Source organism: Anopheles cruzii, chromosome 3 (assembly GCF_943734635.1).
Source record: "Anopheles cruzii chromosome 3, idAnoCruzAS_RS32_06, whole genome shotgun sequence".
NCBI lineage: Eukaryota > Metazoa > Arthropoda > Insecta > Diptera > Culicidae > Anopheles > Anopheles cruzii.
Genome location: NC_069145.1, coordinates 12,539,969 through 12,561,437, shown reverse-complemented (window position 1 = coordinate 12,561,437; position 21,469 = coordinate 12,539,969). Strand labels below are relative to the sequence as shown.

The 21,469-nt window shown below is 50.2% G+C and overlaps 1 protein-coding gene across 1 annotated transcript in view; it reads right to left on the bottom strand.

Moving 5' to 3' along the window:
- Positions 1-1,901: 1,901 nt before the first annotated feature.
- The window catches only part of LOC128269855 (A disintegrin and metalloproteinase with thrombospondin motifs 9), a 46,837-nt gene continuing 27,269 nt past the window's right edge, over positions 1,902-21,469 (bottom strand). Inside the window, exons 4-20 of the mRNA XM_053007260.1 lie at positions 20,742-20,941; positions 19,739-19,859; positions 18,662-18,899; positions 17,087-17,239; positions 9,986-10,318; positions 9,297-9,913; positions 8,597-9,218; positions 8,310-8,520; positions 7,804-7,968; positions 7,120-7,260; positions 6,270-6,551; positions 5,152-5,283; positions 4,337-4,552; positions 3,424-3,585; positions 2,481-2,781; positions 2,061-2,410; positions 1,902-2,000 (exon numbers count right to left, since the gene is read on the bottom strand). Of these exons, the coding sequence (XP_052863220.1) occupies positions 1,902-2,000; positions 2,061-2,410; positions 2,481-2,781; positions 3,424-3,585; positions 4,337-4,552; positions 5,152-5,283; positions 6,270-6,551; positions 7,120-7,260; positions 7,804-7,968; positions 8,310-8,520; positions 8,597-9,218; positions 9,297-9,913; positions 9,986-10,318; positions 17,087-17,239; positions 18,662-18,899; positions 19,739-19,859; positions 20,742-20,941 (4,343 nt within the window). The remainder of the gene's footprint in view (positions 2,001-2,060; positions 2,411-2,480; positions 2,782-3,423; positions 3,586-4,336; positions 4,553-5,151; positions 5,284-6,269; positions 6,552-7,119; positions 7,261-7,803; positions 7,969-8,309; positions 8,521-8,596; positions 9,219-9,296; positions 9,914-9,985; positions 10,319-17,086; positions 17,240-18,661; positions 18,900-19,738; positions 19,860-20,741; positions 20,942-21,469) is intronic.

Genomic DNA, 21,469 nt, shown 5'->3' with positions numbered 1-21,469 from the left:
ACTGGCCGAAACCGCGCTCCATCGATGTACGGATGTGGCCAACAGAAAACCAAGCACAAATGTTACCTACCCTAACGCTGATGCAAACGCTAACGCTAATGCAAACATGAAGGCGTGGTCGAGGGTTTTAATACTTCCTTTTCGTTTCGTTAGTCGCCTAGTGATCTTCGTTCCGTGGTGTGTCTAGCAAAGGTAGGATAATAAATAATATTACTTCATGTATGCAAGCTTTACATAGTTGCGAGTACGCAAAATGAGTGAAACGCAAATGAGTATGCAAAGTCAAACGACTTTGTTCTTTCGCGGGTTGTGTGACAGTGTCACCTTAAAACTGTATCGGCAGCAAGCCGTCTCGGGTGTTGTGAGACTTGCACTCGAACCACATTCCAGTACCAGGATGTGGAGTGGAACCCCAGTATTTGGGGAGGATCTAATCCGGGCCTTCTACAATTATTCTAAAATTCTTTCCGTTTCCCTCCGACAAAAAACTGTTCCGACGCTTCACTGCGTCCTCTAGCCAGCCTTCCTCCTTAAGCACAACTGTGTACAAATCGATCGAATAATTAAATATAATATGGCAGTTTTCAGTTCTCCCTTCCATTTAAGCTGAAATGCTTCGGTCTACGAAGATTCGTGTGTATTTCGAGAGCACGTGATCGCTACGAGATTCGTTATGCTGGACGATTAAGTAAGCAATAGCTGTAACACCTAAACGATTGATTTACCTTCTTTGTACGTAGGTTAACGCAGTTGGTCAGTTAGACAGGCAGGCAGACAGGTAGGCAGCAAAGGTATAGTAGCAGCTTCCGAGACCCAGGAAGTGGCAGTGAGGCACACACTAGCAGTTTTTCCACATTCTTCATTCCCGTACATTATTCATTATTTGGTTCGACTCCTGCTTGCAGTTCCTGTTGTCACCTTCGATCAGCTTCTCGTTTAGTTAACTAGTATTGGCTCCGTTGGCTTTTGAATATCTTTTCTTGTTTTGTTATCGCTATTGAGTATTTCACGGGTACCATAACTGTTTCTGCGGTCGCGCTGACCTCGAACTTCGGTCCGGGGTTTTTGTTTTCTTTTTGGTAGTACATTTTGCCACGAGTTTTCTTAAACAACATTCGGCATTTCTGGCCATTTCTGGTCGCTCTTTGAACCGTCACCGGTGAAGGTGCCTGGAAGCGACAGGCGAAGAGACTAAATGTTGCTACATTCCGAGTTCGATACGAGCCGATTTTGCGTCCAAAGTCACATCACTACGCCCTTTTGTACTTGAATGCTTTCGAGTTGTTTTGTGGGAGTCTCGGTGCTAACGCTACTTGGTGGTTAATGTGAATTGAGAAGAAAAGCAGTACATTGTCAGAAAATGGCGCTAGGCGTTGGTCCTTAAAACAGAACTTCAAATTCGCTCGCAGATGCGCCAGGCAGGCACCACAGCTTGTGCATCCGTTTGGCCATGTCGTGCGCCGCACGGCAGCCGTCGTCCTGCATTTGATGGGTGCCGGCCGTGTTGTGCAGAGCAGGACTCGGCAGCAGGACCATGGTCTACGGTTTGTATCCTTCTTCATTTTGGCACTTTTTGAGACGCGAATTTTCGAACATTTTTTCTTCTTTTGTTTTTAATAAAGCAAACTAAAACGTATCGAAAACATACGCACACTAACACGCACACTAACACGCACACACACACACACACATATATATATATATATATATATTCACACATACTGGGCCACAAACGGAGTTGCGCCGGTGTTCTCTTTCGCAAACGGACGGTAGGAGAGCTTTTTCGGCAGGGACCAGCAGCACCAACGGGTTGGCAAATGGGGAACCTGCTACATAGTTTGAGTGGCCACCGGCGGGGGCGTTGGCTGTGTTACACTGGCTCTAGTTCAGCCGGGCCCTGGCTATACCAGCTCCAGATAAAGGTTCGTGTCCGGCGACACAAAGCAGCTCCCACAGTAGCCACCGCAGTGTGCTCGAACCTTTTTGTAGGGCGGTTGTAGCTGAAACGGGATTCTCGTTAGATGGGAAGCAACGTCAGAGAGCGGAAAGGCAACACTTACCGCTACGAGGAACTTCATCACCGAGTGTACGCCATCCGTTTTCCAGACGGTCCGTGGCCTTATCCGGAACGGCGTGCCCTCGAGATTGATGGCGAAGTCACCCTGCGGGCAGCGGCCCGTGTTGCTGTAGCAGTCGCCGGCGGAACCGAACGGCTGCTTCTTGCCCGAGCTGTTCGTGAACTGGAAGTCATTGGTCAGCACCTGCATCGTGCGCAGCTGAATGCGCACTTTCCGGTAGTGCGTCGCACCGTAGTTGATGCTATCGTCCATCCAGTCGCGCCGCGAATGTTGACACTTGTTCGCGTCGGCCGCTCGCCGGTTGATGTAGATGGCGTAGTTCTCGGTGGGCCCTAGAATGTCGTCTCCGTGCGTTAGTGAGACTGGTTCACCCCACTCCCCGGTGAACGAAGTATCCCTTACCGGCGGCCAGTGTCAGGTACTCGAGCGGTGTGGCTGTGGCCATACCGTGGCAGTAGATTCGGACGCTCGTTCCGTTGAGGTGCATCATGTACTCCCCATCGGTGCGATGCCTGCGCTGGGCATCCCGGCAGCTTCGGTACGTTATGGCAGATTGTCGGCTGGCGGGGTTCCGGCAGTGGGCTGGAGGTGTGCACTTAGTGTACTTCTTCGGGCGGAGATGTTCCGGGCACCGGTTCGATTCGACCTTCAGCAGCTCGTCGTAGCACTTGACGGAGCGGTTCTGTTTACCCTTGCAGTTGCACTACGTAACGGCACCAGGGAAAGTGAATGCAAGATAGTGAGACGTGAAAATGAGTTTAGGCGTGGATTGCTGAGCGAGACATTGTGTTTGGGTGGCCACTTTTGGGTGTGCGCATCACCCCCCCAGTTGAGAAATCTCTCAACTCCTTCGTACAATTCGTAATCACTTTATGAGTTTTTATCTTGCGTAAACAATCAAATTTCTATTATCATTGGCATCAAAAGAAAAATCGTTAAAAATCAGTTTTAGAATAGTTCGAACTAATCACTTGCTTGCCTTCTTCATTACACTAATGTTGCTTGGATGGAACGAGTTTGAAGTTGGGCTTCGTTTGGACTGTTGGACACCGAATCATTGTTAGTAATGCAATGTAAGCAATCGAGCATTCATTGGAAACAGATATATGCTTTTGATGAGAAAGATACAGAAAGCAGCTTTGAACATAGATAATAAGAAATATTTGAAGCATAATGATGTATTTGTTTGGAAATTGTAGAACCGTGGATGAGACGCTTGAATTACTATCGCTGGACAAAAATTGAGGATCATAATGTCAGAAATTAAATACAAACCAAACTACGTAAACACGCAAGGAGATCGTATTTTTGGGAAAACTTAGAAACGCAGATACTCAACACATACTCGGTTCGTCTTAACAGTTCGCCAGCTGCAGTGGGTGTAAGCTTCGCAGATTTTCGTATTCGGTGGCTTCAGCTTCGCGTCGCACCCTTTCGGCGCTATCGTACGGCCGTCGGTGCAGGTCACGTTCCGCACGGTCCTTCCGGTGCCGCAGCCCACCGAACACTGCGCGCACGTGTATTTTACGCCAATTTCGTTTGGAATTTGAATCGCAATGCAGGCCAGAGGACCGGCCAGAGATGTGTGGGGTGTATGATTGGTGTAACGTGATTTGTGGCGTGAGAGCATAGAGGAGAAACGTTAAGGAAACGCAAGGATGAATCCGGATGGGGACAGTACAAAACCAATGCATACACGGTGGTGGCAGGTGAGCACGTCGGTGGTTCGTTTGTTGGTTGGTAGCGGTGTAGCGGTTTGTGATATTGCGACAGGTAGGAAACAGATGGGAAGATAAAACAATATGAACGTTAGAGAGTACAGACAGAGAGAGAAAGGAGAAGAGCGTACACACTGCAATAGAAGTGGAGTGGTACTAATAACGAATAAAACGAGTACAGCAAGCACACATGTAGTGTAAAACGTTCACAGAGAGACACATCAACCGATGTCTCGAGATGGTCTTGAGATGAGGAACGGCACCGAGTTCGTTTGTAATATGTATCGGCTACATGTAATAGGAATTGGAATAAGTTTGGTACTAGCCCTCTCTAGATCAAGGACTCCGGACTGCGGTGGTGTAGTTTTTGCGTTCCTCATCTTTGTTGCTGCAAACACTACACATTGTTAGATGGTAATTACCAGTGGTCCTGAAGGGACACTAACATTCGTTGGATTGGAAGGAAAAAAGGGGATAATAAAGAAACAAAAAAAACAAAGCAAAACTTCCTACAAACTAGGGCATAGTTACGCTGCACACCTTGGACCAGGGCGAGGTGTCCCAACGGAACGGACAGGGTTTGCTACACTTTTTCTTCGGTTTGCTCGGTGACGGCTTTTTAGCGTTGGCACAGTACTTCGCGTCTACCTTGCGGCCAGTGCGGAAGGGATGTGGATTGTCCGGTGACTTCGGAAACAGACGCTTGCAGATGAACTGCGACGTGCGCCGACCGTTCGGATCGCATGTTCCGGCGCACTATTCACAGCATGTTTCATCGCACGGCACGGCATAGGCGGACAGATACACACACCCACAGAGGCAAGCGCGGCGGCGGTGGCGGTGATGGTGGATGGAGTTGTTGGTTGAATATTGGTTTGGCGGAAAAGTGTTGGAGCAGCGGCACGTTGCGTTTTTACATGAGCAGCGATGAGAGCAGGATGTTTCGCGTATTGTTTGTTGCGTTGTATATGCGTATGCGTATGGAAACAAAGAAGAACAAACGATCCGTGATGGTATGGTGGAGTAATGCAAGAAGAGAAAGAAAGAAAGAAAGGGAGAGAAAAACAAACGAAAAGAAGATATCGTTAATAAACGATAAATAGAAAGAAAAGATCACACATTTGCAAACTTCACACACAGGGTTGCTCCACTGAGACAACCGAGCGCTAACAACAAAACTGACTGAACTTAAACTGAAACTGAATTTATCGAAAATCAAATGGCAAAATAAACGAAAACATTCAACAAAAGAGCACATACTACCAAAAAATGTGTGAATCATTAAATGCAAATAGGTAACGAAAAAAAGGATAAAACGATAAAAGAACAAACAATAAAACAATGGTGATATTTACGGTACTTCTCCATTTAAAATTGCAACACGACTCTACGGCGGGCGGTTTCAGTGTCGTGTCGCATTGGTCACTTTTTTGGCCGCGATGATCCAGACAAAGGACCTGACGGGAGCGTTTGCATTCTTCATTACACTAGAAGAGAAAACACAGTGAAATAGAGTTGGGGTTCGGATGGAGCACACGGCAGGAACTGCGGGGATCGCCAACCAACTGGTGGGAAGTGTAATTTCTTGCAACATGCGTAGGACAAACCCAATGGTTAGGGGGTAAGGGATGTGCCTGGGCGGACGGGAAATTCGAATACTAAATCCACCCACCATAAACTCCCTTTCAACGGCTCCAAAGCGTAACGAAAACATGCCAATCAATTAAACAAACGCCGGTTAACCCAACGGTCCGAAAGGATACAGGATTTGTGTTTGTATTCGTGTTGCCTTGTTCCGTGTGTGTGTGCTCCTACAACCTAAAACTTAGTCCTTATCGAATCAATGCTCGGAGGGGGGATACTCATTGAATGGGCTGGGCGCGGCCACCGGAGTTTTCCGAAAGTCCAATGATGGAAAGAAGAAATCATGATGCAATCGGCGGTGAAGGTGAAAATTTTCTAACAGAGTATGGTTCAGTGAAGGCGTTGTGCGCAGGCAAACTGACAAATGATTTATGGACAGCTTATGCTAGTGAAGCTTAATGAATTTTTACAAAGAAATTCTTGGCCATGTGTATGCTTCGTTTCGATATGCGGCCTCTTGAAGCAGAGTGCGTGCACGCACATGAATGCTCGCGTGCTTGAATGTGTGAAGTCGAATGGTGAAGACTAGTGAAGTGGGTGAAGTAAAAAGCACATTTTGTACAGGGATTGACCATCAGCGTGTTACTTCCATTACGTGGGCAATATAAGAGGCAAGGCTCGGGCTGCGTCGCTATGAAGAACTAACGTGCAAAACTGTATAGAGTGGCGTGTTGGTGTGTACAGGTGTGTTTTCATCGAATTTAAACTATCCGCTCGCCTTAGAATGGATGGCGCGGAGTGTCGTGGCTACCCCTTCGACGGAGGAACTATGATAACGACCGAGGTACTGATGCCGGGCGATGATTACACAGTGCAGTGCTCCACTTACCTGACTCCACTGGCCGAAGGACCAACCGGGACACCGAAAGTTGGCGCATTCTCGCCTCTGTCGGGACGGCTTGGAACTGTTGTAGGGTAACGATCGACAGTAACGATCGTCCAGCTCCTGCCCGGTGCTGGACATGCAGCGGACGAGGAGCTCCTTAAAGCCTCCGCCACACTCGACACTGCAGTTGGTCCACGGGCCTTCCTGCCACCGGTAGTCTACACTTTTCATTTGCTGGTTATGCTTACCGATTTTCAGAAAATATTGTGTGTTAGGGGGGGTTGACTACAAAAATTGGCATTGCAGTAGAGAAAGAAAGAGAGAGAGATAGATAGATCGGAGAAGAGGAAAATTTTGAGTCAAATTGGGTTTTGCGCTCGCTGTCCGGTGGTTCGGATTCCGTTCAATGTTTGTCCGAATGCACAATGAATTTTACAAACAATGGAATCGATTGTAGGTGACATGGTGCTCCGTGTGAGAGACACCTTGAGTATGCAGCATTCGTTAGACTATTTCAACGGTACATCAACAACAGTGGTCTAAATCTAACACATTAAACAGATTTGAAGAGAGTCCCAATGAAGTAGTACACATACAAACACACACACGGATGCGTCTGTGTGCGGTCCGGAAGAAGAAGATAGTGGCGTGAACGGACAAACATGAAACAAGAAGCAAACATTGAAGAACATACAAAGGACATTCAGTAGATTTTGTCAGAACCATCGTCATCTTGATTTTGATCAAAACCGAGTTGAAAGCATGAAGGGGTGTGCAGGGTTGCGACAGGACAGTGAGTGACATGTATGAGCAAGCAAAGGGAAGTAACTGGTCACACGCGTAACAAACCAACCTTTGACTCGCACGGTGGCATGGTACAGTTGATGATGACCGCTACAGGACGAGCACCACACAAAGCAGCGTTGACGGTCACATTGTTAAGCTTGCACTGCAGTGCGTACGCCCGCTGGCCTTCGCCGCAGGTTACCGAACACTGTGCGCGGAAGCGGCGTGATGATGATCGAGTATGGTCGTGGAGAGCGAACGCCACCGGCCAAGACACGCAGCGTATGACAAAATAAGGGAATTATACTTAAAAATGACAAACAATAGCAAACAAAAAGCAAACAGGCACACACTTATCCTACGGTGGTCAGGGTAAAGGAGTATGAGCTGGACTTGCTGATGGCAACTCTTTTTGCGTAAGCTTTTTTTTTTGGCCAAAAGGATGGTCCGCCAAATGTATCAACTGGTGCTTCTCATCGCTCGCTTACAAGCGGAAGGCTTCAGCCTTCAGCGAGCTTTTGCTGACAGAGTAATTTACAGACTTTTTACAAATCGATATGAACGAGTGAGTGACCCAAAGCAACACAAACACAGCACGGTTGAAGGGGTTTAGGGGATAGGATATTTACAACGAGATCAATCGGGAAAGGAATTGCAGAGCAATGATCTGTACATGGGTGTTCCAGCGGGGCGGGGCTTTAAGGGGGTGGCAGAGGGAAGGACAACATAAAACAAACAAGTTGCTAAGTACCGGCGTTGGTTCGCCATTTCGCCACTCGGGACAGGCGCTGGGCTCGCAGGTCTGTACGTCGTCCTTGCGCTCCTTCACTGCGCAGTACGAGTCATCGATCTGAAAACCGTTCGGCTCGGAAAGACACGTCGCGGAGCGGTTTTGAATTTTGTCGATACAGGAACACTGCGCGACGGACGGATCGAGTTCGAGTGTTCACGGATCACGTGTGACGCAGTGTCGATTCCCCGGTTCCATGAACGGGCAGACGGGCGGACGGAAGGACATACACGGAGGCACAGGGATCGATACGCGGTAGGATGCGGAATGACGGGATGATAACACGGATCACCGTGCGGCAATAGACAATTCACAAATGGCACAGTAATGGGACGATCACACATTGGCAGTGAAAGAAAGAGAAAGAGAGAAAGAGAGAGAGACAGAAAGAGAGAGAGAGAATCCCGATCAGTTTCGCAGTGTGCGATAACGATAATCAGCGGCGTGAGGTAGGGCTTGCTCGTTACCGTAGTCCATGGTCCATACGACCAGACCGCATCCTTGCACGGTCCTTCGCACTGTTCCCGGGCGCTCATCGGTTTCTGGATACCGGAGCATAGCGCCGCGTCCATGTAGTCCTGCTGGAGCGATTCCAGGTGCTTCCGGACGCACAGGTACTCGGTCTGTTTCCAGCCTTCGCCGCACGTTTTCGAGCACTCCGTCCGGCCCGCTTCCCAGCTAGAACGGCGAAAATAATGGCGGCAGGGATACAGTGAGGTTCACAGCTATCCCGAACTTACTTGCCGTAACTTACTAGAATTTACACTCCGTGTTGCACGGTTCGTACAGATCTTGCGGTTTGACCGTTTCGTTACAGTTCTCCGGTGCTACCTCCTGGCCGGTGTCCGCGTTGTAGCAGGCGGCCGTTCGTCGCCTCTTGCCCGAACAAGCCTGATCGCACTCCATCCACGAGGACATCTCCCACCGGTAGGACGGTTCCGGTACGTGTGGTCGCTGTGGCCGCTGCACGCTGTTGGAGTTCTGTTGCTGCAGATGGTGATCCCGGTGACGTTGCAAGTGGTGTGCATGGTCCGGTGTGGTGTGGTGGTGTGAATGGTCCGGTTGTTGCTGCTGCTGCTGCTGCGGGGTCGATTGATGTCCCGGGAGTACATTTGCCAACGGGTGGCTCGGTATCAGGTAGCTGTACACCACCTGCCCGTGATGGTGGTGCTTGTAGTAGTTCGATTTGTAGAACAGTTTCACGGTCAGTTTCTCCCGTAGCGGGCGCCCGAAGGCGGACGTGATCCGCTCCATGTGGTTACCGAGCGTGGTGTACTCCAACCGGACGCCCGCAAACAGCCGATGTTTGCTCGTGTGTGAAGGCGGATGTTTCGGATCGTTGAAGATGGAGTCGTTGTCGCACGTGCTGCAAAGTACTGCACAAGAAAAGGGCGCAAACAAACGTGAGTCATTTCCGATCGCCAACCGCGTTAGCGGCGCGCGTGCCAGCTTACTCAAGTAGCGCTCCTTGCTGTAGCCCTCGTGGGTGATGTTGATGTTGGTCGCTCCCTTTGGGATGTTGAACTCTTTCAGATTGTCGTACGGTTGCTTGTGGTGCTTGTTCGGTTTCCCTAGCGGCAGATAACCGTGCACCTCCCGGCAGGTGGAGTTGTCCCCGTTGCACACGCCACAGCGGTCCAGCTTTGCGTCCGAGTCGAGCACGTAGTCGCAACCGGCCTTCCGGCACTGGCCGTTGATGCACATGTCGAAGCTGTCCTCCGGGAAGGTACAGGGCGTCCCATCGATCACCTTCTCGCGCAGCATAAAGTACAGACTGCGGTCCTGGACGCGGCAGTACAGCTTGCACTGCTCCTCGGCCGTCGTCCCGTACTTCGGTATCCACCGGACGTTCTGCTCCAGGTTGGGCACGTCAAAGTTCTGGCCGTCGTGCTCGTGGCACTGCTCCTCGCGGAAGTTGTACCGCGAATCGGGACACGCATGCGTGTTGCACGTGCGATAGTCGATCCGCAGCCCGGCACAGAATTTTCCACCATTTTTCGGCTTCGGCGAGTCGCACTCGCGGGTCCGGTTCTGAACGCCTCCACCGCAGCTGCGCGAACATTGGCCGAAACTAGAACGAACGGAGTGTTATGAGCGAGATCAACGGTTTCCTGTTCCCGGCAACGATCGTCACGCTACTTACGAGCTCCAGTGGCTCCAGCCACCGTTTTGCGGTTGCAGCACCGTCCGATCGATCGGGACGCACTGACCCTTCTGGCACCAGTGGCCGTCGCTGCACTCCGTACCGTCCGCCCACGGCATGTGCTGCGTCTTGCAGCCCATCATCTCGTCCTCCAGGCTACACCACAGCCTGGTGCAGACCGGCATGTACGAGCAGATCTTGTAGCCGTGGCCGAACACCAGCTCGCACTGCTTGTTGTTGGTAAACTTTTCGCCGGCCAGCTTCGAGTCCATCTCGGTCGGATCGATTAGATCCTTGGTCGGGTGGTTCAGCAGACAGTTGTTGGGGTTTTTTCTTACCAAAGAAAGAGAGAGAGAGAGAGCGAGAGAGAGGTTGGGAAGGTTGGTTTATGCTAATTTTGACCTTTGCCAATTCCGTTCTTCTTCGCGACTATCCGACGCGCTCTAGTTGGTTGTGTTCGCGGTGTTCTGCGCGGCACCGCGAGATGATTTATGTAGCACAACTCACACGCTGCCTGGCGGTCGCCGATCGGCGATCGCCAGGATCGGGTCGAATATTTCAATTTGACCACAGCGGTGACCACGGCAGATACAAGGAAGATCGCCGCCGCCATAACGAAAGCATTACTGATTGGGAGGATTTTATTCAAATTTTATTGATGATTTGTTTAGCGGTCGCTTGCTGACCGCTGACGCGCGTATATGGTGCATAGGAAATGACTTTCGAATTACTATGCAGAGCAGTGCCGGCAGTGCCAGCGGAATTGCCTGCGACGGTTCTCAACTTTACGATGCCACGGGATGTCTCGTCATGCGGAACGCACACAGGGGACGAACCGCCGTGTTCGTTGGGCTTATTGAGACCGTAAAATTAACGCATCCTTTCTGCCGATGCCGATGGAATATTTACGACCGTCTCGCCCAGCGGACTGGCAGGATTGTGCAATCGATAAGCGGACACCGCGGCATAAACAATCTGGTGGTGTCCTAGGTCGGGACCGTCGCGGCCCAGTCAATTGCATATGCACGCGGTGCGTGATGAAGGAAATCGTAAATTTGTGATTGACCGGCCCGTCGAACGGTCGAAGTGAGTGGAAGCAGTAATTGCAATTGACACGCCGGTCACAGTATGATAAAAACCAGTTGGACACAGCACAGCATCCTCGGTGAACGCACCGTGGCGGGGTGCTCCGGTGACGAGATGCAGGATGACCAGATGGTTGGAGCTTAAATTGCAACACGGCTTTCTCCACGGCCGTTTTGACGGCTAAAACGGTGTAATCCGCACCGACAAGAGCAGTGTCTTTTAATCGTTTGATATTTAGCTCTTCCGCCAGGGAAAGGGATTGTTCGTAGGTAAGGGCATTTGAAAAATGAATCCTGGCCGCTCGGTCGATCGGTGAATAAATGATCGCCACCGCACGCTCGGTGAAAGGTGAGCAAATGATTTACGGAACGGAAGCTGATTAATCGTTTGTCATACTCGTGGTTCCGCTACGTTCAACTTCCCATCATTACTTAATGATGTTCACGGATACATAAGCTGAAGTAAATAAATATGTCGCATGGGTCGCATCGGTGCGAATACTTAACTCACAACTTAAGGTGTACAATCAATCGCTCCATGTCAATGGTCGTCGGGAAGAAAGTGGCACAGAATGTGGCATCTGTTTCTGTTGCTCCATTTTACGAACATTTTTATGGGACGCGAAAAACGAAAACCACGTCCCGGTAAAGGTGCAACAAGGGATCGAATAATGAAACGGCTGCCCGGCCCGGCGCGGCCCTTAAGTGGAGCCGAAGTATGCGCCCGAAAAACGGCGATCGCCTGAGATGACGCCCTCGAGGGGCCGACGACGGTCGAACCTGATGAAGCCATTCATTTCCTAATACGGGGGTAAACTTCATTCCCGGCCACATCGAAGTGCCCTTTCGGGCCGTCCTTCGCCGAATACTGGCGGTCGTAACGGAAAATGAGGCAATTCAAATCGTAGCTTTAAGCGAATTAAATTCGTGCGCTTCAGCTACGGACGGGAATCACCAAATCTGGCCTCACGAACTACACAGTAATTCGCGGCTCGGTCGCACGGCCGGGGAAAAACACAAGTCAAGCGATCCCTGAGCTCGTTTTACAAAAAGAAAGTTTACCGAATTTACTGCAAGGCACAGTTTTGGGCAGCGAAATTTGTAGCGCAGCGGTCGCCCTCTAGTTTGGCTCACGACATGCGTCGTGATGCATACTAAACAACCACATGGGGATCGTTCCCAAAATATGAGTAATTGTAGCATGGCAACGTGATGACAACCGGCAACAGCCAGTGGAATGCCAATGCATTCTGTAGCGTTTTTTTTATAATTTCTTTCATCTCCTGATGTCCAAGCAAGCGGATGAATAATGGGAGGCACAGCGACAAACCCGCCGTGCTCGGCACTAATTGGGTGAAAGATGCATAAAAAGGTGTGGACACCGACCGCGTCTCCGTGGCGGACTCTTTGATTGCGGGATGTAGATTTTTTTCATGTACAAGATATAAACCAACCGTAACCGGACCCGGCACGCCCGGTCATGACTTCTGACTCGCGACGGGAACCGAAATGTTTCCTCCGGCTCCTCCAGGGACGAAATGTTAAGCTGGTGGGGCGGTGTCAAAGTGTCAACGTAGTAAGCGGATTGTCGAGCGGAGCGTTTATCTTGCATCACGATGTAAATACCTTTTGCCTTTATCTAAGCTGTCCGTCCATCATCGTGCACCACTGTCAGAAAAGACGTACCAAGCGACTGATCCGGAAAAGCAGGCTTTGGCTCCTTAACGGACACTTGGTGTGGTTTATGGTAATTGATATTTGTTGCACTCGGTTTACAAATCCTTTTAAGCCGCGATTATGAGTGCACTCGGAACTCGGCCACGTAATGCTTTGATAGCATATCGAGACGTAAGGCTTCACCACACACCCTGCTGACACATGATGGTATTCTCTTTAAATCACTTGCCACGCTCAATGGTTGCTTGGTTGCTTTAAGTCAATGAGTGGTTCCTCGAACGGAAAGCATCGCGTGGGTCGGTTCTCTATCAAACACATTAACCCACGTCGTAGAGGCGTATGTCTAAATATTTTCGGCGAACGCCGGAAGAAGACTCAAACGCTTTGCAGACGTTTCCGTGCTCCGGTGAGGGCAAAAAGGGGGTGCAAAATGTAAACGGATGAGTCAATACAGCACAAATTTGCGTTTCCGATGGAAAAAGCCTCACCTTTGAGGTGCATATTAAAGTGTTATAAATATTTGCGCGATTTATGTTGTTTGCGTGCGTAAATCAAATCGCTCTCCTCTGGGGCTCGGATCGTGAGCCGAGGGTAAAAAAGGAAAAACCTTCAACTTCCTTTCGGTATACTGTACCATCGGTTTCTGCCACCAGCCACCGGCTTTCGGTTCGGCAGTTTGTGGCAGGCGTGTTGAATTGGCGCAAAAGGAAAAAGAGATTTATTTCTCCAGTCCGGCCGCGGTCGTCCTTCATCTTCAGCGCACTCGCGGCACTGGCTACCTTTTTATTTTCCACTTGCACGCATTTTATTCTTGCCTTTCGCATATTGGGCCCCCCGGCACACACCGGGGATGGTGCAATTGCACCGTGCATTCTTCGCGGTCGGCCCCTGGGCTTCGGGCGGCAAGTGGCTTCAATCAATTTTGGGCTGACGGTCGATTCGTTTGGCCGGTAGTTTTCCTTTCGGACGCGAGAGAGAGAGCACTTACGCCACCGGATTGTTATGGTTTCCTTTTTTTTGTTGTCGCCGCAAGTCGGAGCCCTTATAAGGTTTGGACGCAGGTCGAGATTGTTGTGATTGCCGCTGATCAATTATTTGATTAACGGTGAAATATCTGCGAGTTGCGTTGCATGTTTTTTCGCCGCCCGTTGGCAGTGCGCGCGAATGTGATAAAATATGTTTCACAGTTTTATTTATTTGCGGGATGTGCTGAGATTTATACTTTGCGCAACTTGAAATGCGATCCCTTTCCCAGGTGAGCTTTGTAACGGCATTGTAAAAAAAACGCTCGATGCGCCAAGTAGAAAGCCTACCGAAAGTCTATTTGACAGTGATTAAACCGTTTCGGTGCAGTTAGCAATTTCGTGGTTATTTTTAAAATTGCCACTCTCTGCGGCTACCATCACATCAGCCCTCCATTACCACAGTACCATCGATTTAAGCTAAGTATCATTCATCGTTATATTGGTTATCCATCATACACGTGGCCGTGGTCTAACGTGGCTTCATACACCTATGATCCCATTATTACACAGGTATCAAAAATATTAATATTATTATTACTATTATTCGTTTCATTAGTTTTATTATTATTAGTGCCATTCCTAGTTAACGCTCCTTGCCAGTTATACCAAGGGATTAGGTCTTAACGCCCAGGATCCCGCGGAGACTACTGGCAGCAAAATCGAATAGAATTAAATGAAATTATACTATATTATTTATACATTATTAAATTAAATACATCACACAATACATCACACATACAATACAAATACATACATTAAATTAAATAATATTATAGTATTCTATTATATTATATTAAACTGAACAAATTAAAGTTAAATTAAATTGAATCAAGTTAAAATGAAATTGGATTAAAGTAAAATATATTGGAGCGAATTATATGGATTTTTAGTATTATTATTAGTATTACCATGTATGTTATTATCATTCATCTTTATCATCGTCTTCGCCAGTCGCAGTGTTAGGCTTGCTAGGGCTTTGTTCAGGTTAAAGCTAAATTTTTTTTTTGTCAACTAGGCTCAGTTGCTCATTGTCAAATTTATGCTAATAGGGAACCGTTAATAATAAAAAAATAAATATCATATTATCATATCATATTATATTATATTGATTTGAAATAGAATAGAATATTATATTAACTAGAGATAACTATAGCTAAGTTAGTATATAAAAGAGACGAATGACAGGTATTGAGCTCAAAGTCTCTATAATACATGAAAAACAAAACCTTTCTGCGGCAACGCAAACAACGATGTTGCGGTATAATTGATCAATTGAAATGTTTCATGTATTTTTAATAAGCCCCAATAACATAAATCATCATTCAGATGCACCGTTTGGCTGCAGGTTATGCGTGATAACGGTTTTCGATTTTTTTTTCGAATCGTTCCCGCGCTCAGCTCCTATCGCTTCCAATCGCCAGTCCGATCACGATGTAAGATGATGTCCTTTACTATCGCTCGCACAGGATGGGCCCGGCAGCGGACGGATCCATCGGCGTAACCGCCCGGAAGACAAACGCATAAATCAGACTGTCATTGAGGAGGTTTCTTCAATGAACAGACAGTTTAACCCGTTGCTCGGACCACCCGACAGCATAACGGGCCACTTTAACGGCCGCATTGCATTGTTTTGTTCTGGGCGTACCTTGCGCCAGCATGCCGCCTGTGTTTTTTATGCTGATGTCGAACAACATACTTTCACCGCCGAAACATATCAAAGCAGTGCTTCGAGGGGCACCAAAACAAGACTGAGACAAACGGCGAAGAACGCATTGTGTTTGCGCTTGTTGCCGTATGTCCCGGTGAGGTGCCGGAAAGACTGCACGCCACACATGACGAAACGTGCTGCACCCACCGACCGGGGCGCGGTGATCGTCTGCGATCGCGGGTGAGCAATGGGTGAAAGCTCCCTGTAGGAGCCACCAGCAGCCATCGATAAGTCAACCGCTATCGAGCGAATGAAATTGGGAGGCACCGAATTTGACATCATCGGGATGCAGGTAAACAACCCGAAACAAGCATAAACACAGTTAAAGACGAAATTTGGTGGAATAAAGAAGGGGAAACAGCACCGCAGGGCCGTTGTGTTAAGGCCATTTACGGTGCACGGTCGATGCGTGCGATTGTTCTGCAACACCGTAAACCTGGGTGGTCGCATAAATCCGACGATAGAGAGTGAGAGAGAGCGAGAGAGTGAGCTCCACCAAGATGAGGCTGTCGATTTTCCGGTGCGACGACCAACCCCGATCCGCATACCGATTGCTTGGTGGCAATTTAATTTGCATACGAACGTGTTTTTAAGCTGTTCCCACAAGATTATGTTGGAAGTTTGATCACCTTCCAAGTAGCAACACCGACAATAGTTGAAATGGAGTGAAATGGAACTAAAGTTTCAAACATTTCAACCTAAAGATTAAGCAATTAAAAAAACTGCCAACTAAAAGAGTCAAAAGTCGTAGTAAGCCGAAATCCGTTTGAATTTCTCCGTAACAGACTCCGGCTTGATTTGATCATAGATAGAGATTGCGTTTTTTTTTGCCACCGCAACAGCTAATCCGCCAAAGCGGGACCGTTTACTTTTCTTTTTCGGGTGGTCAATCCCGCAGCAGTAGTTTTATTGCACCCCCCCGCCGCGAGCTTTATTTTATGAAACCTAACCCCGTTCCCCCATGCCACACGATCGGTGACTTCGACGGCGAAGACTAATTTTATTAATTATGAAACGATCGTAAATCGATCGATTGATACCGTGCGGACCTCCGTGGCGATTTGCTTCACAGAAGAGAGCCCATGGTGCGCGCGCGCGCGCGCACGGATAAAGGATTGCATAAACCGGCTGCGCACGTGCGTGACTCGTCGACACCAAACGTCTGCTAATCCGTCCCGGTCGCGCTGCTATCATGTCGTCTCGGAGCGTAAGTGAGCGTATGTGATCGCCCATATCGATCGATCTACGCCCGACCGACGAATGATCAATTAGATGTCGATACAACGTGCACGGGGGGTCGTCTTTCGCCGCCGGCGATATAATAATTTATGATGCGTATGCGTGGCCGTTCGGTTCGATCCGAAGGTGATGGTGCTCCCGAGCTGCAATCACTCAAAAAGCGTTGCGTTGCGCAAAGAGCAACGGGCCAGCGGGCCACCTATCGCGTTTGCTAACGATGACTGGGTTGTTTGCTGACAGATTGAATCCGATCGATGAAAGGGAACGGATGGCACCAAACCTTTCGTGTGAGCTCCTAGCTCCGTTGTTATGCTAAGTTACGATCGTTCCACCCGGTGGTGGTTCCGGTACTGTTCCGTGTACTTACTCGAGGTACTCGGTGAGTATATGGCGCGAGCAGCTGGACCACTGCCAGGGGTGCGTGTTGTGGTCGATCGTACGTGACATTATGCGATCGTTTCCGACCGAGTTGCCGCGAAACCGTTGACACCGGTTGTCGTCGTCGTGTGGCATTCCTAATCTGCGGGACGAAAAAGGGTAGAAAAAATTCAGATCCACAAAAGGCAGGCGCGATTCTCGCGTAGGGTTCGGTCGGGTTTGTCGTTCTGGATTAAGCCACTTTCGGTGATGGCTGTGGCCGCGCTGGAACCTTCGTCGGTGCGCCACCCCGATTGTTGCCAGGCAATCGACAGTTCGACAGACAGTGTTTTTGGTGCGTTCAATTACATCGCTGGATCGCCGACCGTGAATGGGCGTCAATGTCACATTGATGCGGTTGGCCGGGACACGCTTTCGAAACACGACATTCTGACACCATCCTCTGCGCATGCTAATGATCGTTTTGCGTAGTTCCGTGTGCGCCCCGAAACGGTGCAGACGATTCCAACATCTTCCCGGAGATCCCGCCAGTGGCAAAGGTAGATTAATGCAGATTGCTCTCGTCTGCGCTTTGTGGAGTTGCTCGCCGTTGCAGGAATGCACCCGCAGCCTGAACACCTGAGTCATTAACGGAGTCGGTCGGTGGTCGTAAAACGGCAGCCCACAATTACCGGCACCTAAAACCTTTGACCAGACCGGTAGGTACGTGGACTGTGTAGCGATCTACTCGCCGGTTGCTTTAATAGCGCTTTGTGGTGAGGAAATGGCTTGCATCCACGATCTCAGAACGTTGTTGATGGGACTTTTCTGAAACTAGCATCGGGGTACTTTATATTAAACTCTCGCTCGCCATGATAGCTGATCGCGAATTGTGATCGAGTCACCAGAGTGTTGCCGGCGCTCCGGTCCGGCTAATTAGGGGATGTCGTTATCCGCCCTGACCGTTAGCCGTGTGATGGAACCCCGGTCCTGATTAGCGGAGGCGCCTCATAAAAATTACTTCGTCCACTCTGGACGCTTGAGACAGTAGCAGCAGCAGCAGCAAACAATAAAGCCATAACGTGTGGCGACCCTTCTCCGTAGAACGTGTTCCGGCGCGCTGCAACGTGTCTGGGGCATGGGAACGGTCCCGACGAGTCACAACTCTAAACGCGCCATGGCGTGCCTGACGGGACGTGCTGCTCTGCAACTACTCACTATGAGTAGGTCCCCACGCATTACGTGTTGGTCGATATGATGCGCGTTGCCTCACTAGAACCATCCATTTGGCTAGTTAGCGGCCGGAGAGGTATTTAATAAACTTTATTATTCGCCATATTTTTTCATTTGACCACTCGTCCAGCTCGGATCGGAATGATCTGGCGGAATGATTAAGAATCCTTTGTGGCGTGTGGCGGCGCACGGCACACGTTACGCGCCCTCGACTGATTTATAATGACTGCTCCACAGAGCTGCCGGTGCCCAGGACAGCACTTCCTGGTCAACTCTGGACTTCTGGTCAATTAGCGTTGTCGTGTCGAGAAGGAGTGGGGAGGGGGGGGGGGAGGACGAAGAAAATACTTACACGTGGCCCAGCTCGTGTGCGATGGTGAAGGAAGCCGACAGCCCATTGTCCTGCACGATGGCGCACGCCGTCGGCCGGCAGATCGTGCCGAGCTCGGCCAGCCCGAGTGTGTCGCAGTTGTTGGTCGACGGTTCGCGGCAGATCTGCTCGCGGGTCAGTATGAGTGCCACGTCGTGGTGGAAGTTGTTGGTCTGCTTCAGGCGACAGAAGTCCTGCAGCATCTGGGACGCAGACACTCCTGGAAACAAAAAAAAAAAAAACACCCGTAGACCGATTAGTGGGTCAGTGGTGCCCACCACATTGGCACATTGAAGGTCCCCCCTGTCTTCTGAAACATGCAAATAACCGGCCCATGGTCGGTCCGTGGGAAACGGAACGGAACTCGGCGGGGCAGCAACTAGGGTCGATTAGGATTGCAACAAAGTTACATTTTTGCATCTGCTGCCTGTGCCGAGCAGGAGCCGTGCCGAGGCATTGGCAACTGTTTTATTAATTACAATCCCTCAGACGGGGCCCGGGTAGAACCCCGGCCACGGGGTGCACACTGCTGGTGGGGCACAGTACTGCTCACAGTACTGTGGCGCCCCCGGGGTCCCGCAAACGCCCGCGGTTTGGAGTTTGTTTTACGCAGTGGCGCAACATAAATTCTTCCAAACGGTCCGCGATGCCAACTGGTAGTTCCCAGTGGGAGGGGGTGGGGGGAGGTCGCGAGTGGCAGTCCCGCAGCTAACGGGCCCGCAGACTCGCGGCAACATTCTAACGCGCCACGCGAAACAACTCGGCGGCTAGACAAATGTTTACAAGACCTGTCCCATTTGTCATCGGATCGGGTAATAGAGTTTTCACTCCGGGGTCCACTGGCGACCCCCGTACCGGATGGAGGTATGTCACAATGGGAGAGCGTGTGTTTCATAACCCCACCCAGTAGGGACATGCGGGGCTATCGTAAATTAATAGACGAGAGATGCATTCTGGAGGTGGTCAAACGCCCTTTTGCCGGGAAGAAATTTAACCATAGCATCCTGCGTTGTGCAACGCTCTCCTGTCGTGTCCGCGCGGGCACCTCCGTCATCTTACCGTCCAACCCGTTCTCCAGCGACTTGTTCTGCGCGGCGAGGTCCTGATGGATGTACATTATGTGCGACACGGCTATCTTGATCGAGTTCCCAATGCTGGCGTCGGCGTACACACTGGAAACCTGCGGGCGAACGGAGCAGAACGGAACGTTAGGTCGTTGGGTGGGTTAGGAGGTGAGAAGCAAAAAAAAAAACGGAAGAAAAATGGCTCACGAAGCGAAATGAAAATAGAAAACATTAGCGCACGATCGCACGCCGCACGGCACGGCACGGGGCCGCGTTAATGCGCGTGCGCGGTGGTAATAAGTGAAGCATAATTTATGACACACCAGATTAGCCGGCGGCCGGCGACCGGTCCGGAGGTGCGCGAGTGCATTCCGATAGAACAATTCAATTTTCCACCCGATCGCCCCCGGATAAGCGGATCGGGGGGGGGGGGGGGGAAACATAATTTGTTTCCGATGCTGATGATCTTCACGCGCCGGTAGAAGCTAGAGAAGCCGCGATCGCGATCTAGCAACTGGGCTGGAAACCATAAATTGTGTCCCGAACCGCGCGGCGCGGCTTCCGTGCGGGGCGTAATTGAAATCGTTACGATCACGTGGGGTTCCCGCGCGGAACCCTGGACGGACCGGTGGATTTTTTTTTCTTTTTCTTGGTGTCGTCGGGAAGTTGGCGCAGAATAATTTATTATCGCTGTGGCGGCGGCACCGGCACGGACGATGCAATCTTGGCATCGTGCCGTTATTAAGGGCTTTATTACGTTTTGTCAAGATGTCGATAAGCATCGGCAGGCAATTTCGGGCGGCGGCAGTGGCGCAAGTGTCACGACACCTTTTGCCGGGCCGGGCCGGTAAAAGGTTAGATGTGGCCGCCCGAGATGCCGGTTCCTTCGCGCCGACGCCTTACGTAACCGACGCTGACTATGCAAGCAGATTAAGCAACGAAGGGACGCAACCGAAAACGCAGCCACTCGGCCGACGGGATTCGGGTCGCATACTTACGATGGACATCAGTGTCAGGACGTAGGACTTGAGGGCCCCACCGTGGTATCGCTGCATCTTGTTATCGACCGCCACCAGTACCTCAATCGTGTACTCGTCGTTCGTGAAGTGCGGCGTGCTGCGTCTGCTTCTGCGCCTCCCGCGATGGCCTGCCACCGTGCGGTTGACGTCCAGCTCCCGTCCTGCTGCTGCTCCTGCGGCTGCAAAGACCATAAACCATGCGCCGTCGTGGTGAGTGTTTTGAGATGAAGTAATTACACACCAAATAAGCTACCGTTTGGAGGAGCTTGCATAATGTGTTTCGTGGGGCGACAGATAAGCGCGGCCTCCGGATGCATACCGTTATGCTGCCACCGAGTGAGATGCCCTTCCCAGAAGCGGCCCTTTACCGTGCACGAAAGAGTCGGATTGTTTGTTTTCCGAACCCACAAGCCCTGTCACATCGATCACGGACGGCTGGCACCGGCAGGTTGAAGTGTGGCCCTCTCTTCGGCATTAAAATATTATGCTAATCAAATTAATGATTTCTAATGTTGCGGGACGGAAAGCCGCGAAATTCGACCTGACGGCCTGTCCGCCTTGTGTGTTTGTCTCTTCGGCATCCAATGCAGGTCCTCAGCGGGCCGTTTTTTTGCTGCATTTTATTAGGTAATTTGTTGTCAGCCGTTCGGGCCGGTCCCGGAGGGGGCCCACGGCCCCTTTCACCGCGGGAAGTGCAGCGTCGTCCG